Source organism: Zootoca vivipara, chromosome 4 (assembly GCF_963506605.1).
Source record: "Zootoca vivipara chromosome 4, rZooViv1.1, whole genome shotgun sequence".
Taxonomy (NCBI): Eukaryota; Metazoa; Chordata; class Lepidosauria; order Squamata; family Lacertidae; genus Zootoca; species Zootoca vivipara.
Window position 1 is genome coordinate 72,480,922 of NC_083279.1, and position 18,211 is coordinate 72,499,132.

General features: G+C 45.3%; 1 protein-coding gene across 1 annotated transcript in view; it reads left to right on the top strand.

Moving 5' to 3' along the window:
- GAP43 (growth associated protein 43) overlaps positions 1-7,359 on the top strand; it is a 55,195-nt gene extending 47,836 nt beyond the window's left edge. The window contains exon 3 of the mRNA XM_035114577.2: positions 6,549-7,359. Coding sequence (XP_034970468.1) covers positions 6,549-6,637 — 89 coding nt within the window. The 3' untranslated portion in view covers positions 6,638-7,359. The remainder of the gene's footprint in view (positions 1-6,548) is intronic.
- The last annotated feature ends 10,852 nt before the right edge of the window (positions 7,360-18,211 follow it).

Sequence of the window (18,211 nt, forward strand, 5' to 3'; positions counted from 1 at the left end):
CGAGCTCGTCTTTCCTCCTGTGAATGCAGTCGTAACAGGGTTGAGGCATCACATTCACAAAGAGCATCACTCTCTCTCTCACCACCCTCCCACCACCGGCAGCAGCCCCCTTGAGTGATTTCTCTGGAGAGACATTACTGTTTTTGCCCATCAGCCAAAGTTGGAGGGTTTCCATGACGACCAGGCAGCTGGTGTCTAGACACAGTGAGAGATGCCTTGCAATGGAGCTGCGGTGCTCTCGCTTCCCTTCTCAACCCCTTACATACAAAAGCACACGCCCTGTGTTGCCTCCATCCTCCTTGCCATTTACTACACACACACCCGCACACACGCATGAAGGTGTTTCTATTCCACAAGCTTTAGGAAGAGGAAAGGATGGTGCAAGAACACCAAAGAGAGCCTCCATCTACTCAGATTAATGAAGTCAGGAGGATGTTGCTTCGATGGATTTGGAGAGTGCTTAATTGGGTCAGGAAACAGCAAGCATCTCTCAGGATAGCACAAATAGCTCCCTGCCTCCCTTCTGCTCTTCTGTTAGGTTGAGGAAAATACTGTAGGTACCGTACATTAGAGAATACTTTTGTGGGGGGAAGGAATAAAGCGTGTATAATATACTCTCTTTTTTTTTTGAGCATACAAGGTAACTCCTAAAATACTGGTCAACTGAAGTACAATTAGCATTTCTTCTGCAACAATCAACCTGTTTTATTGAATCTGTTACTTTCAGCTCTTTATTTGCTTTTCTGTACGTTTAAATATATTTTTATTCCCCCTTTCTGCCAAGGTGGTTTGCATTTTATAACCATAGCTTCTAATCAAAGAGACATGATACAGACTTGGGAGGTTAGAGGAAGCAAAGCAAATTCAGACAACAGTTCTTTCATACTGGCTGCATAATGAACAACACAATCCTATACATGCCTATTCTGAAGTAAGTCTTGTGGGGTTTCATGGACTTAGTGCACCTGAAGTGTGCATAGGACCACAACGAAAGCTATGGAATGATCAGGTGAGATGGGCTTTCCGGAGATGGTTCCTGGAGAGGAGAAGCTAAATCCAGAAGTGGCTTTCTGGGTTGGGTGCAGTCACAATGCGGTATGTGCAACACGTCCTGGTACATGCGCCACTGCTGCTTTCAAGGAGGGAGGTGGGTGGGAGATTTGTGCAGTGCAGACATATCTGCAGTGTTAACGGAGAAATCTGAGGGCTCCCTTGGACTATCAGAGCAAACAGCACCCAGTAGGCTTGGTCTTTATTGAAAACTGTCACGACAGGACTCCCACCTGCAACCAGGTGAAACAAGATGGAAGCCCCGTACAAAAGAGAACCCAAACTTTTATTAGTTGCTAATCCCCATTTTACACCCCCCCAACTACATCACTAATACATCATGTTTACATCATGAAAGGGGAGGTCTGGTGGCAGTAATCTGAGCATCCTGGACCCTGTCCCATTCCTCCCCTTGCCCTCCACCACACACCCATCAAGTGAAACAAAAGAGATATTTACATTCCCTGTTTCCCAGCCAAATTAATCTTCACCTGGGTTTGTTATTTCTGGAATGGCTACCTGTCTGGCACTCGGGTATCAGGATGCCAGGGATTATCACTCAGGCAGAGGGGCTGCTGAGTAGCTGAGCTCACATGTCTATACGGATTTCTGAAGTTTTCCCAGTGAGCCATGATACATTTATCAGTGAATTGTTACATTTGCTATTGCACATTTGCTATTGTGCAGCAGAGGCCCTTTGAGTAGATAGGAAGAAACTGTGTAGATAGGATGAAGTGTTTTGTGGGGACAAATCACAAAAGTGATTGTGCTGATTTTGGTAGTGGGCTGCATGTGCACGATATCTGCTGGAGGGGCAACCCCCCCCAATACATAAATTCCTGCAACAGCAGGAATCATGGATTAGCTCTACTGGTGCATTTGCACCACACTAACCTTCCTGTCCCTCCCCTTGCTCCCAACAACCAAGTAGCCGTGTTGGCTATGATCAGAAACATTAACACAGGCTTTACTTATGTTCTTAACCAGGCACCCCCAAACTTCGACCCTCCAGATGTTTTGGACTACAATTCCCATCATCCCTGACCGCTGGTCCTCTTAGCTAGGGATCATGGGAGTTGGATCACGGCGGACCTCAGCACCGTGCGGGGATGAAGGGAAAAAATCATCTAATATGTTGATGCCATAAACATCCTTGCTTTTCATTACAAAATCTCACCATTATTATTTCTGTAGGCTTTGGTATACACAAACAGATATTCAGTGGCTATTTAAGAATGTAGTGTTTAGTTTATGCAGCTCCATTGAACTTGGCAGAGCCATTAGCCTGTTGGTTCTTAATTACCAGGAGAAACAAATCATATTGGGTTACAAGAGAAATATCACGTTGGCTAAGGTTCTTTCCAAGGCCCTGGTTTCCCCACTTCTTTTCTAGATGTGCTGCAGTCATAATTCACCAAACAAAAGATAGTTCCTAGAAGCAAGTATTTTTCAAACCATGGGCTATGAAGCTGGCTTGTTTAACTAGCCCTTTTTAAAAAAAGCAAACAGGATTCATGGATTATAATAATAATAATAATAATAATAATAATAATAATAATTTATTATTTATACCCCGCCCATCTGGCCGGGTTCCCCCAGCCACTCTGGGCGGCTTCCCAAAAAAAAAAAACAGAAATTCTAAAATACAGAAATCCATCAAACATTAAAAGCTTCCCTAAACAGGGCTGCCTTGAGATGCCTTCTAAAGGTCTGGTAATTGTTCTCTTTGACCTCTAGTGGGAGGGCATTCCACAGGGTGGGTGCCACTACCGAGAAGGCCCTCTGCCTGGTTCCCTGTAACTTGGCTTCTCGTAATGAGGGAACCGCCAGAAGGCCCTCGGAGCTGGACCTCAGTGTCCGGGCAGAACGATGGGGGTGGAGACGCTCCTTCAGGTATACCGGACCGAGGCCGTTTAGGGCTTTAAAGGTCAACACCAACACTTTGAATTGTGCTCGGAAACGTACTGGGAGCCAATGTAGGTCTTTTAGGACCGGTGTTATGTGATCTCGGCGGCCGCTCCCAGTCACCAGTCTAGCTGCCGCATTCTGGATTAGTTGTAGTTTCCGGGTCACCTTCAAAGGTAGCCCCACGTAGAGCGCATTGCAGTAGTCCAAGCGAGAGATAACTAGAGCATGCACCACTCTGGAGAGACAGTCAGTGGGCAGGTAGGGACTCAGCCTGCGTACCAGATGGAGCTGATAAACAGCTGCCCTGGACACGGAGTTGACCTGTGCCTCCATGGACAGCTGTGAGTCTAAAATGACTCCCAGGCTGCGCACCTGGTCTTTCAGGGGCACAGTTACCCCATTCAGGACCAGGGAGTCCTCCACACCCTGTAATGTTGTAATGTTAAGTTGACTCTTGGAAAGTTAAACTAAACTAGGAGAAGTCTTCCTGGATGCATGGGATGGGAAGAGGGAATGCACCTGCCTGACACTTCACTTGAGCTCTTGAGAGGTTCATCGACGTAATGCTAAATCATAGTTTAACGTTACATGTGAATGCAGCCATTAGCTTTACTTGTTGTTGTTTAGTCATTTAGTCGTGTCCTACTCTTCGTGACCCCATGGACCATAGCACGCTTTACTAGTCCTAGGCAAATACAAGGCTAGGAGCAGATGAATGCTCACCTGATGAAATGTGGCTAGATTTGGCCCACAGATTTTCTAATGGAAATCTTGCCTCTAGGAAAGTGAAGTTGCTATGCCTTAGATCCAGGGATAAAAGCACCATTCTACTTTCCTGATGGTCAGAGCAAAGGTCAAGGTGGATGCAAGCCAATCAAGTGGTTGATGTTGAGTGCCAGGGGAATTGTAATGGTTGTTTCCGAGTGAGCAGTGTCAACAATAAATATGGAAACCATGAAGGACAAATCCTCTGAGGCTGTTGGAAGGAATCTAGAGTGCTGATATGATTTATTTCTACTGGCACTGTGGTTGATCATTTAAAGATCCCACAGATATAAAAACAAACCCATAAGCCACCAGCCACAAAAAGAAAGTAAGATCAGTGGCAATGTGCTGTTGTCTGCTTCAATTTAATTAATCCTGGCAAGTCAAAGAGGGCTGGGCAGATCCCAAGAGACTGTCTTTTACCCAGAAATCCACTCAACCTAATTTCACCAATGTAGGGCAGCAAAAGGACTTGGCGCTCAGCCTACAGGCCATTAGCACATAGTGGAGATGGAGACAGCTGGGAATGCTGCCCTCAGTTGGAACTGGTCCTTCCCTGCCTGACTCAGTTTTATAGCAACCAAGCTTGTATTTATTCACAGCACCCATTCATTTCCTGATAAATGAATGTGCACATCATCCTTGTCCTTTCAAGGAACTACAAAGTGCACCAAGAAGCAAGGTTCTTAAGAAGCTGTGCCAGCAGGATTTTGCCTTACCTGCTGAAGGCCTCTTTGTTTACTGTAGTATGATACAGAAGAGTGCTGGTGATTCCCAGACGAAGGAAGAGCATTGGTTATTGGAATCTCCAAGCACTAGACTCCAATTTACTTGAGAAAAGGTAAACTCTGTGTTAAGCACCTATCAGGTTGTTCCTTGGTTTAATAGTGCTACATGTGCAGAGAGAAAATGTTGAGATTGCTCGAAATGGAAATCGGTGGGGAGGCGGAAGTGGGTATTGAAAGTAAATGTAGATTACTGCATGGTTGGGAGTGAAAGCTAATCCAGAGTGCCCATCATAAGGCATTTACAAGTCTTCCACAAACCATGGTTTGGGAAGCAGTGTTATTAAACCACAAAGGGATAAGATGAACTCTCCTGGATCAGGGTCCATGTATTGCAGCATGCTGTTTCCAACAGTCACAAAGAGGAAGTCCGTGGAAGGGCTATTAGAGGCAGACAGACAGACAGAGGAGGAAGTCCATTTTCCATGAATGTGAAAGGGCATTTGGACCCACCAAATTGTAACTATGCATTTTCAACTAAAATCTAATAATTCTTTTCTATTAAAAGTCCCATGTTCCCAGGTGAGCTGACATGAAAAAGTCATGCATGCCAAAATGAAGGGAATTCCCAAAGGCCAAAGTTACTTTGGAAGAGCTGTCAGTGGCACCAGTGCAAGCAATGGCCCTTTGCTTTGGTTCAGGAAAGCCTGGCTTTTTCTCACTTCAATCTTACAAATCTGGTCTCTTCTGACTAGATGTTTCTGTCGCCCAGATCACTTTCTAGTTTGTTTTATCTGCAGTTGCTTTCATTATTATTTTGGTCTTTAGAGGTGACCCAATAGTAATTGCTCAATTTTTTTCTATTATACTGTGAATGACCTCTCTATCCAATCCCTTCTGCCATGCCCCCTCTCCTGAACACTATTCAATTTTGCTCAGTGTAATTAATTAATTAATTCAGCATAACTCTCTCTCCCAGTTTCATACAGTCATCAGCTTGTGTTGGAATCTCCATTTCTCCCATAACTATGCCTAGAAAGGATAAGGAAGTCAGCAAAGCATGAGACTAGGAAGTGTAGGAGATACGGGGGCACAAAGTGGGGTTCTTCCCAAGCCACACCCTTCACTGGCTCTGCTTCACACACACCTCTTTGAATGTGCCATTGAACTCTAATAATACCTCTTGCGTGCCTGAATTCAGAAGAAAGAGACAGGTGTGTGTATGTGTGTAGAAACTAGCCTGCTGTTCAAAGATAACATTTAGATGCATTGCTCCACCCATTTTTTATTTTTATTTTTTATTGCCTTTGGCTCTGCCCACCACTGGCAAGAAGGGGAAATGTTTGTTTTTTTTAAAAAAAAATACTGTGCCCTTTTAAATGTGTTTGTGGAAGGGGGTTATTGGTCTGCTTCTATTATGTATTTTGTGTTCTCGTTTTGCATTTTTATGTTGTGAGCCATTTTGTGATCTTTGGGTGAAGGGGAGTAGACAAATTTAACAAATAATAATAATATGGCACTTGGTCTTGCTCACCTATAAATTCAGAAACTGGTGCCACACCAGGTTACAAAGTAAAAGGATTCTGCGTTGCCAATTCAACATGAAGCTGTTGTTTCTGGTGTACAGAGCTAGGTTTGTATTGCCAATTTCGAAGACTATTGGTCTACACAATTTCTGAATCCACACACACACACACACACACACACACACAACAGCTAGGCCCAGGAGCTTTCTAACTTGCATAGAATTAGTGTATTGAAGTTCCTTTATAACAAGAACAAGTAATGTGTGCGTCAGTCAGCCATTCAAGTGAACACGTAGAGGCTTAAAGTGGAGAGGGGATGAGGTGCACATGAAAGCCCCATTTCCAGAATTCCAGAGCTCAACTGGAGTCCTCCATGCAATCAGAAGAGGGGGCTCGATATGCTTAGAACCCTGATAGCACATGTTCAGCCAAATGTGCTTAGAAGCCATCTTTGGAACTTTCCCTGGTCAGGTCTGAAATGGACCCTTTACATGGGCTCTCAACCTAATTTTTCCACATGTGTCAATGTGTGAATCGAGGGGGGTTTACAGCTTTGTGTTTGCATACCTTTCAGATGCTGTAGAAGAAACCAAACCTTCTGAAAGTGCCCAGCAGGAAGAAGCGAAAGAAGACGAGAGCAAGGCGGACCAAGAAAATGCCTGAACATTAAGAAATGACTCCCTGTTGCCCTGTGCTCCCTTCCTCTTTCCCCATATCTCCCCTCCCTCCCTTGTTCCAATCTCGCCCTCTCCCACTCGCCCTCGGGGCGAGTTTGTCTGTCTTCCTTGTCCCCTCCACCCCCCCCAACCCTTTTTCTCTCTGTGTGGCAAACATTTAAAGAAAAAAAGCAGGAAAAATCCCAGTCAAACAGTGTGGCTTAAACATTTTGTTTCTTGGTGTTGTTATGGCGAGTTTTTTGGTAATGATGATCCAATCATTTTGGGAAAATTCTTGCACTGTATCAGAATTGTTTGATCTGCGCGTGCGTGTGTTTGTCTGCCCACCATGAGTGCGCTCTCTCTCTCTCTCTCCTTCTCCCTCTCTCTCTCTGTTCCAAGTGTGTGCGCAATGTTACGTTCATCTGAGGAGTCCAAACCTATTGAGTGAGTTAAGGAAAGGAAATCAAAAAGAGAATGAACATTTTTCTTTCTTTTCTCCCCTTTTCAATGTGGTGATGCTGGTGGTGGAATGAACTAAAGGAGGCAAAACAAACAAAGCAAAAAAGAAAAAAGAAAAAAAGAAAAAAAAGAAAAAGGGAAACACAGAATGAGAATACAACCCCGGTTTGTTTTTAAAAAATAATAAAATAAATAAAGCAAATGTGCCAATTAGCGTTACTTGTGACTCCCGGCTCCTTTTTCAAACTGCAGAATGACAATAAAGGAGAATAATTATGATGGTATCACTGTGATGCATTTTTGTAGCACATTATATTTCAGTGGATCTTGTGTGTTTTGTGGATCAAAATTCATTCGGGTGGTTATCTGTATACCAGACATGCTTTGATTTTTATGCGGAGAACTTTTCTAAGGAGCAGCATATGTAAGAATATGGCCACAGAAGTCTGCCACTGATGTGGAAATGGGGATAACAGAATGGATTATTAGAAAAACAAGAAACTGAAAATGACAGATTTGTCCATCTCTAGCATTAGCAGACTTAAGGCTTCTGGAAACCCCAAGATCCAGCAACTGTAGTTGGTGGGAAATAGTGCCTGGGGGAAGGCAGACCCAATTACCTATTGCATCCCATGAGCTATATGCCCCCTTGGCATAGCTGTCAAGTCTCCCGTTTTTCGCGGGAAACCCCCGTATTTAAATCCGTTTCCCGCTGTTATCCCGAATTGCAAAATATCCCGTAAATCCCCGGTATTTATAAGAAAGCAGCTCCTGCCGGCCGAGTGCTGTCAGAAATAGCCTCTGCGCATGCCCATAAGGCATGCACAGAAGCGATTTATGGTGCCCAGACACACAGACACGGGCAGCCCAGCACCGGAAGTCACTTCTGCGCATGCCTGGACATGCGCAGAACCGATTTCTGGTGCCGCTCTGCCCATGGAAATCGGGCAGAGCAGGCACCGGAAGTCGCTTCTGTGCATGTCTGGACATGCACAGAAGCAACTTCTGGGGGGCGTGCTGCTGCTGATCCTTTATTTTTCAATCCAGAAGTTGACAGCTATTCCCCTTGGACAAGTACAGTTCTACAGCTGATTTATTTCAGATCAGGGTTCCTAACAGCATCATTTAGAGAGAAAGAAAGACTTTGCTGTCACTATTGTTAAACTGCAAATTGTCCAGCGATCTACCTTCTGACCATCCCTGCTCTATGCAACTTCAGTCTCAACTTTCTGTAGCTTTACAGTGCCCTCTGCTGGTTGGCTGCTGTGCTGCAAAAGAGGGAAATGTTTGTTAGGCAGTGGTAGAAGGAAAGCACCATAGAAGTTACAGGGGCTACTATAGTTGATCAAACAGGTGGGTCTATATAGTCTAGAAATCTGACTCAGCTGTTAGCATGTGTCTCCTATAATGCTTGCAGGTGCTGTAGCAAAGAACCCTTCTGTGGATGGGTAGCTCAGTATCCCAGTTATGTACCGGTTAGCTTTAGGAGTAAGGTGAAAGATAAAATAAGCCTCTGATCAAATCAGAGATCTTGAAGTGCCTCCTACCTGAATTACAGTCATACCTCAGGTTAAGTACGCTTCAGGTTGAGTACTTTCAATTTAAGTACTCCGCGGACCCATCTGGAATGGATTAATCCACTTTCCATTACAATGGGAAAGTTCGCAGGTTAAGTACGGACTTCCAGAACCAATTAAGTACTTAACCTGAGGTACCACTGTATTTCAAAAGTACTTTGTGATATATTTAAATACCAGGCCTCCCTGGTCTTACTGGAACCTGAATAGCTCGTTTTTTGAGACAGCATCCCAAACAAGCTAGCTGAGGACCACCTGTTTTGAGTCAGTGGAGAACTGCTTCCTACAAAACCCCACAATTTTGCTTCGTATCTGAAGAAGTGTGCATGCACACGAAAGCTCATACCAAAATAAAAACTTAGTTGGTCTTTAAGGTGCTACTGAAGGAATTTTTTTATTTTACTTCGATCCAGACCAACACGGCTACCTACCTGTAACCAGAATTTTGCTAGTGTTCACTATCTGAATATACACTAAGACCAGTTTCCCTTATCTGATGAGACCTGACAGCCTCAATAGCTCAAGGCATGTATAGCTGTCTGCGTCTGCTGTTCTCTTTATTAGCTGTGAGAGCAAACAGTTTAATTGTATTATGGGAAAACCATTTTTTAAAGGATCCTTCTGTAAAAAAGCTCTTAAGATAATCATAGATCCCGCAGGTGATGCCCTCTCACTGCCCTGATTAATGTCACTATATAGTCTGCAAGCCTCTTTTTACTAGGACTTTATTCTCAGTGAAGGCTGGAAACAATAGCCGCAGTGACCCTAAGCCAGGGGTCAGCAAACTTTTTCAGCAGGGGGCCAGTCCACTGTCCCCCAGACCTTGTGGGGGGGGGGCGGACTATATTTTGAAAAAAATACATGAATGAATTCCTATGCCCCTCAAATAACCCAGAGATGCATTTTAAATAAAAGCACACATTCTACTCATGTAAAAACACCAGGCAGGCCCCACAAATAACCCAGAGATGCATTTTAAATAAAAGAACACATTCTACTCATGTAAAAACATGCTGATTCCCAGACTGTCCGTGGGCCAGATTTAGAAGGCAATTGGGCCGCATACGGCCCCCGGGCCTTAGTTTGGGGACCCTGCCCTAAGCAATAGTGTTATACAATAGCACATGCTTGATAAACCCACTAGCTGAAACACCCAAAAGGACATTGTGTCCAGAGATGATGCGGAAATTCTCTGATCTTGGGCTCACAAGTAAAAAGCCTCCCTCAAAGGAGTACCAATAGCCCTTGGGCAAATGTCATCCCATGGTCCTCTGGGCTTAGAGTCCTGATGTGCTGTTGTGCAGGAAGGAAAGGGGATGAGTGGGGAGTGGGGCTGGGTTTTAGGAAACACTGAGGGTTGGTGGACACGGGCATTTCTTCCAGGCTCTCAGATTGACTGGTGCAATGAGGTTTTCCTATTCTGTCCTTCTCCCCTGGACGATCTCAGTACTTTTCAGAATTAATCCAAGATAAATTTTTGAAACATTTCAATCTCTAGTCACCAAATACAGTGGAACCTCGGGTTGTGGACCTAATCCGTGATGGAGGCACACCCGCAACCTGCAGTATTCACAAGCTGAAGTGCCGCGTCTGCGCAGTCGCCGGTGTGATTTGGCGCTTCTGCGCATGCGCGAGCGGTGAAACCCAGAAGTAACCCGTTCCGGTACTTCTGGGTTTCCCGCAGTCTGCAACCCGAAAACACGTAACCTGAAGCAAACGTAACATGAGGTATGACTGTCATTTGTTTGGAACAATGTGTTTGAATAGAATCCTAGTTAAAAACGACAATGCTAGGAGAGAAGGGAAGGGAAGGGAAAGGAAAGGAAAAGGAAAGCAAAGTGTATGGCACAAGCTCTGGGGCCTTAGGGAAGGGGTAGAGCACCTGCTTGCATGCAAAATGCCCCGGGTTAAATCCCTGGCATCTCCATACAGAGCTGAAAAAGATGCCTGCCTAGAACCTGGAAAGCTGCTGCCTACAATACTGAGTTAGATGGACCAATGGACTGACTAAGGACTCAGGTACATTAGTAAACAAACAAGCAAGCAAGCAAGCAAGCAAAGTTTTACAATGCGCTGTAACCCTGTGTCACCAGATGGCGATGTAGAGCTGTAATTGGAACTCTCTTAAATTTTACAACTTTGAGCTAGAAAACGGTTTTTTCAGATTGTTTTTTTAATAGCTGTGTAGATGCAGCCTATGTATAAGGCAGCTTCCTTTGTAAGGTGAATGAGTACAGTGTGGCAGATGGAATTTAAACTAACTAGGTGAATTCTCCTAAGAAACTAATATGCTTCCGCTGCATATTTTTTATTTAGGGAGGGGTGGTACTTCTGGTGGCGGAATTAACTTTCTGGGGTAGTTTGTCCACCGTTGATCTCCACCCTGCACTCAGCTCTCACCCGGGGCTCCCAGAAGCTGTCAGCCTGTGACACCCCACGAACGGCTTCAACTGGCCAGCTAAACCAGGTGATGGCAGTCAATGGGTCTCAAACCCTCTGTGAGTTAAGAACTTCCCCTGTATGCAGAGATAGGCTCCAGCGAATTGAGCGGACGAGACCAATAGTGGGTTCAATGTTCAAGAAGGCTGTTTCTGTGCAGGTGGTTGAGGGAAGTGAGGGATAGATGGCGCTCGTCAACCTGGGAAGTCAGCTCATCTAGGAGAAAGAAAACTGATCCTGAACCTCCGCTGCCTTGTGGGATATCTTTGGGAGAAGAAAGGGCTAAGGAGCAAACTCTACACAAATCCAGAGTGGAGTGCCTAATACAGTTGGATGGCAGCTTGTACGCTTCCTTCCAGCAACTCCTGCAGCCAAGCTGTTGCCAATTTTTTTTGCTCTGCTTTCCTTTGGACCAGATCAGCGAGGCCAAAAGGAGGGTCTTGTCATCTGGGCAGCGCAGGACCTCCATACATACTGCCTAGGCTTGTATCCTGTGGAGATCACTTCGGTGCTGCTAACAGCAGTTTGCCCTCACCCCTGAAGGCATACTTCATTGTCCCTCAAGACAGATGGATGACAATAAGGACAACATTTTTATCCTGCCTTTCCTCCAAAGTGGCATACATAGTTCTGCCATTTTTTCACCCTGAGCAAACAACAATAAATCTTCAGTAACTTTTGAAAAGTTTTTACAAATGCCTATTAACTTTTGAGAACACTGCCAATTAGCACAAGTACCAAGGGACAGGAAACAAGGACTGCTTTAGAAGTCAGGTAGGTAGCTCAGTCTAATGACCATCACTGACTTGAAAGCTTTTCTGAAACAATGAAATTGTACATTTATGCTTCACAACGTTCATTGCAAGGCATTTTACAGCCCTTGGGTCTGGAATCTCCAGCCACCTCTGAAACACAGCCGCTATTTAACAAGGCATAACAAGTTTCAAGGGGAACACTGTTAACAGGTTGGCACTGCAAAGGCAAAGATGAATATAGGCCCTAATATATTAACCAGCTTTTGATCCTTTTTAAACAATTTTTAAAAACCTAGAAGAACAATGTTTAGTGTTACTGCTTAGATCAGGGATTTTCAAACTGTGAACACTTTACGATGGAACCAGACCTTGATACCACGCAGGATTCCATAAGACCAGGTAAGCCAAATCCACATCTTCTAATAGACAAGTAAGATATTTACCCAGAACCTTAGCCCAATTGTTTCCTCTTCCTCCTAGTCACAGATTCCATTCATTCCACCCTGATCCTAAACACACTGTGTTCCTCTTCCTCCTACAAGATCCCTCCAGCCAGGGCTGTCCTTTCCATTTGGCTTAGTGGTGCGGTGCGCCACGGCGCCTCCCCATCAGGGACGCTGGGCTGGGGTGCCCAGCAGCCCCGCACGCTGCTCATGTTTGAGGTGGTGAGCGAGGCGCTGCTGCTGAAGCAGCCTAGCTCTGCTGCTGCCTCTCCTCTGTCACACTTGCAGGGGCCTAGCAAGCCCGCCCAGGCAAGGGGGGCAGCAGGAGCAGCGCCCGAAAGGGCTCCTTTCGGTGCGCTGTTCCTGCCAAGCCCCCTTGCAACAGCAGGCTTGCTAGTCACCGTTCCAACGGCACCTAGCAAGGGGGAGGGGCGCCGGAGGGATTTTGCACCACGGCGCTGGATACCCTTAAGACGGCCCTGCCTCCAGTCCTACTTCCTCCCCTCTCAGTCCTTAACGCTAGCTCTCATTTTACACCATGATCCTTGATGAATGTCTGTAGTTCAGCAACAGAGCATGAATTGGTGGTGGTGGTAATCTTGCTGGCTTGGTTGGGATCAGCCAGATGGGCCCCAGATAGCATTTTGGGACAGTGCTACCCTGTTTCTCATATTTTAAGACATACCCATAAAATAAGCCATAGCAGGATTTTTAAGCATTCAAGGAATATAAGCCATACCCCGAAAATAAGACATAGTGATAGGCGCAGCAGCAATGCTGGCCGCGGCAGGAGGAGGAGGAAAAAAATAAGACATCCCTTGAAAATAAGCCATAGTGTGTTTTTTTTGAGGAAAAAATAAATATAAGACATGTCTTATAATATGAGAAACACGGTAATCTCCCCACAGTGGACCCACCTGGCTGGCAAGCTCACCAGTGCAGGGGCAATGATTCCATCCAGGCAAGATTTTTTCCTCACCCTTGAAACACCCAAAAGCAACTCTACCTCCAGACCTGCTTCGAGATACCTCCTAAAAATGCAGGGGATGTCAGCATTGGGTCAGTATTATAATACCTGGATCAGTGAGAAAAGCATTATTAGCTTAAAGGACAGTAGGAAGCTGTTTTATATCGAACCAGACCATCCATCCCCTTGGCCCAGTATTGTGGCTTGCCTGTGGCTTGCCAGGGTTTCTGACAGGAGTTCTTTCTCTACCTGGCGATGTCACTGATCTACTGCATGCATAGATGTGCCTTTCCATTGAGTAACGATTCTTCCTCAAACTTGATGAGGTAAAGGTAAAAGGTAAATCTTGCAATAAATAAAAATCCAGCTATCCAAGTAGTTAGCATTTGTAGAAAATAAATAAATCTCATCCTCATATAAATCATCGCCAAGCTCTAATATTAGTTAGCAAATTTAAAAAATTCAAGTGAATCGTCCCCAGGGTTCTTCTACATAGAACTTTTAGACCACCGCCTTGCCGACGTGGGGATTCAGGGCACAGTACAACAATGGCTGTGTTCCTTCATCTCAGGTCGGGGACAGAGGGTGGCGCTAGGGAGGGAGTTGTCGCCGCGGCACCCCTTGGTGTGTGGAGTCCCGCAAGGTGCAATCCTTTCCCCAATGCTTTTTAATATCTTTATGCGCCCCCTTGCCCAGATTGTCTGGAGTTTTGGGCTGGGTTGTCATCAATATGCTGATGACACCCAGATCTATCTGTTGATGGACGGCTGCCCTGCCTCGGCCCCGGACACACTCACCAGGTGCTTGGAAGCTGTGGCTGGATGGCTACGTGGGAGCCGACTGAAGCTAAATCCTTCGAAGACAGAGGTCCTCTGGCTAGGTCAGGGCGACATGGGGTTGGGGGGCCAACTCCCATCTTTTGCAGGGGCTCAATTGGTACCAGCGCCTTCTGTCAAGAGTTTGGGTGTAACCTTTGATGCCTCCCTTTCCATGGAGGCGCAGGTTGCATCCACAGCAAAGGTGGCATTTTTCCATCTCCGCCGCATCAAGCAGTTGGTCCCTTACCTCTCTCACCCCGATCTGGCCACAGTGATCCATGCGACGATCACCTCCAGGCTTGACTATTGTAACTCGCTCTATGCAGGGTTGCCCTTAAAGCTGACCCAGAAACTCCAGCGGGTGCAGAATGCCGCGGCGAGGCTCCTTACAGGGTCCTGGCCGCGGGATCACATTCATCCAGTGCTTTACCAGCTGCACTGGCTCCCGGTGGAGTACAGGATCAGGTTTAAGGTGCTGGTTTTGACCTTTAAAGCCCTATGCGACTTGGGACCCTCGTACCTACGGGACCGCCTCTCCTGGTATGCCCCGCGGAGGACCTTAAGGTCCACAAATAATAATATTCTGGAGATCCCGAGTCATAAGATGGCTAGATTGGCCTCTACTAGAGCCAGGGCCTTTTCAGTACTGGCCCCAACCTAGTGGAACGCTCTTTCCCAGGAGACCAGGGCCCTGCGGGATTTGTCATCTTTCCGCAGGGCCTGCAAGACAGAGCTGTTCCGCCTGGCCTTTGGGTTAGACTCAGCCTGACCCCTGTGTTTTTCTCCCTCATGGCTTGGATTTATGGCCTACTTGAAATGAGGCTGCACTTTAAATTTTAATACTGTATTTTAATCTGTATTTTAATTAATTGTTTTTATGTTTTATTGTGGTTCTGTTGGTGTCAGCCGCCCTGAGCCCGGTTTTTGACTGGGGAGGGCGGGGTATAAATAAAAATTTATTATTATTATTATTATAGTTCACTTCAGCATATGACAGCAGTCTTGGGGATCATTTTCACAGAATGCTGTGAGCAAAGTAGCACAAGATTTATATTTTGGGAACCAATGTACTTTCATATTTGAAAATATTAGCACAGAGAAAGGAGTGCCATCTAGTGTATCAGCAACTCCTAACTGCTTGTAGCACCCAAAGGATTTTGAAGGCCATACCCTATAAAGATTTGCCAGGCTTTGGTTAGCCAATAAAAACTAAGGGCAACCCAACCTTTGATCAGTTCATCATTTGAGCGTGCTGAAAGTTTCTACGATGTAGTACAAAACAACACCATCATCTTATTTATTTCGTGTTTCAAATTCTGTGATTTGCTTGCAAATAAACTGGTTCTACTGGCAGACAAACTAGTAAAGCATGTTGCTCTTTCAAAGATGAACTGAAATTCCTCTTAACATATAGACATTGAAGATTAAGATCATATTGTCAAAGGAAATGGTTCTCTAGTGTTACTGAAAACACTCTATCTACGCAGTATACATAGGGAGGAACAACAAGACGCCCCTTCCATTTAATTTGCACCCTGCAGGCAATAATAGAAACTCAGTGCAGACAAATAAATATGTACGTAGTTGGAATGAGCACATTACAAGGCCGGGCTCTTGTCTGCTGGCTTGTTCCTGTTTACCAAGTGTTCATCAGAACCGCTATACAGAATCTGTGCACACAAACAGGGCATGATCCAGAGCCCGCTATGTGCTTTTCATTTTACTAACACTAATGCCTGAATAGGGCTAGTATTTCATTTACTCATGCATTTTATTCTCTATTCATTGCTGGTTTTTGCCCAGGGCGAAAATATCAAGGCATCAATTTCTGTGAACAAGTAGGGTGGTATTCAATTATGGCATCCAGTCAGCACTGGCAGATGTAACTGGCAGCGGTGTACATGCTAACATAATTGGACATAGTCATCATGGCTGGTAGCCATTGATATCCTCATTCTCCCTCTACACTGGCCACCACATTGGGGGTGCTGCTGCTGGTGAATTTCATAGTTTATCAAAGTGCTGTGTAAAGAAATACTTTGAAAGTCCTGACTATTCTAATATTCACCTTCATTGGTGGCAACAGAATCAAATGACTGAGGACCTCCGTCCCCCTCTCTCATGTTCCAGATTGACTCTACGCCCGGGGCACTGCGAGGAATTAAAGTATCAGTGAGGCCCATCACCATGGGCTACTTAAAGGAAAGAGGCCTGAAGCAGCTGTACCAGCAAATGGGTCCAGGACTGCATAGTGGCCACAATTTCTCCTCCCAGCTTGGTTTCCTGCTTGGCAGAGGGTGTTTCCTGCTTGGCAGGGGGTTGGACTGGATGGCCCTTGTGGTCTCTTCCAACTCTATGATTCTATGGTTCCTCAATATAAGAGTTTCACATGTCCAGGCAGAATAAAGAGAATAAGAAATATATAAAGAAACAAACATCATAGAACACCATTCACCAACTTTGTGCCTTCTAGATGTTTTGGACTATAACACCCATCTATCCAGTGTGATACAAAAATAATCTGAAAGGCACCAGGCTAGTGATATAGAAGAATGGGGGAAGCATATTTTCATGCAGCTTATCGGTGTGTGCTTTTATGTATGCTTAAAACGAAGCCCGGTCTACCAAGGCAGAGGGGCTGCTGGTCCCTAGTCATTAGGCGGCAGCAGCCTAGCCTGTTTGCAGTCTTAGCCTCTGTAATCCTTGCTGGTAGAGAGGTCATTAATAATGCTTTCTAGCCTGTCACTGCATGCTGCATCTTTTGAAATCTATGCCCCTCTGGGCCCATTAGAGGGAGGAACTATGTCTGCTGAAACATATGAGTCTGGCAAGCACTGCCTGCTGTTCTTTTCTCAAAGCCAACACCACCATCCTTGTACACTAAAGAAGGCTTGGGGAAGATAGTGAGTGAGAAGGGGTGGGGACGACTGTTGGATCATTGCAGTTGCTTGTGGAAGTGCAGAAGAGTCTGAATCAGAGTTGGGGTTAAAGCTGAAAGGCTGTGCCTCCATAGAGAGAGCGGGAATGGTGCCTAGTCTGAAATCAATGTATGAAAGGGATTCTGGCATCGGGTGAATAAATACAGGAAACCATTTACCAAGTAGTTGTCTCCCCCTCTGTGCATATAGCCACCTGGAAAACCAGTTATCCATAAGGAGGTCATCTTCCAGGTGCCCCAGTAGGTAAGTTGGATGGTTGAAGGGAGGTAGAGAAGGAGAGAGAGTATGCTTATGGTCTTGTTTTGTAAAGTGTCCTGGAAGCTTCGCTGAAGGCAAAGACAATCTTTTAAACAAATGTTTGGCCAAAACATCTTGTCTCAATAAGAAATCTAGAGAAATAGAGACTCATAAAATTTCTCCATATTTAGGATTGCCATATTTCTAGAAGTTGAGGTTTTTTGGGGGGAAATGAATCTCAAAACTTTTTTTAAAAATGTCCTCAAAATCTCAGACATTTTCCTGATTTCCCGAAATTCCCCCCTGGATGCTATTTTCTCCGGTTAAATCCCGAACATGTCCAGGAAATTTCAGACGTATGTCAACTATACTTTATTACTACTCTGGAGAATGCCAGAAAAAGCGGCTTAACAGCTGCTTAAATGTATGCTATGATAATCACTTGGTTAATCTGCCCTCTTTACTCACCCTGGATCTCCACCCCCTGCGACAGGGGTGTGGAATTTTAGCAAGGATATTCTAATGACTCTTAGGCTGCAATACCCACAGTATTGGACTGTGTTGAATTAGGTGGAGACATCACTCAGTTGACCTCCCACTAATTGCCAAACACACGTGGTGAGGAGGCCTGAGGTCAGAATCGTTGCTGGAAGAGGTCAGCTGGAAACCTCTGCATTAGGGCTGTGCTGCTCTGCAGAACCAGGCCAGCAGGGGGGTGGATTTTGGATTTGTCACATTTGCTCAATCCACCAGAATCTGTCTTCCCATGCAGTGGAAGTCCCTAACTCACTGAGGTTTTGAGAGTCATTGGCTAGCCTTACCTGGTTTAGCCAGCCAGTCAAAGACATTTTCCATGGTGTGGCCATTGTCACATGCTGACAGCTTATAGGAGCCACAGGTGAGAACTAAGTGCAGGGTGGAGACCAAAGTTGGACAAACTACCC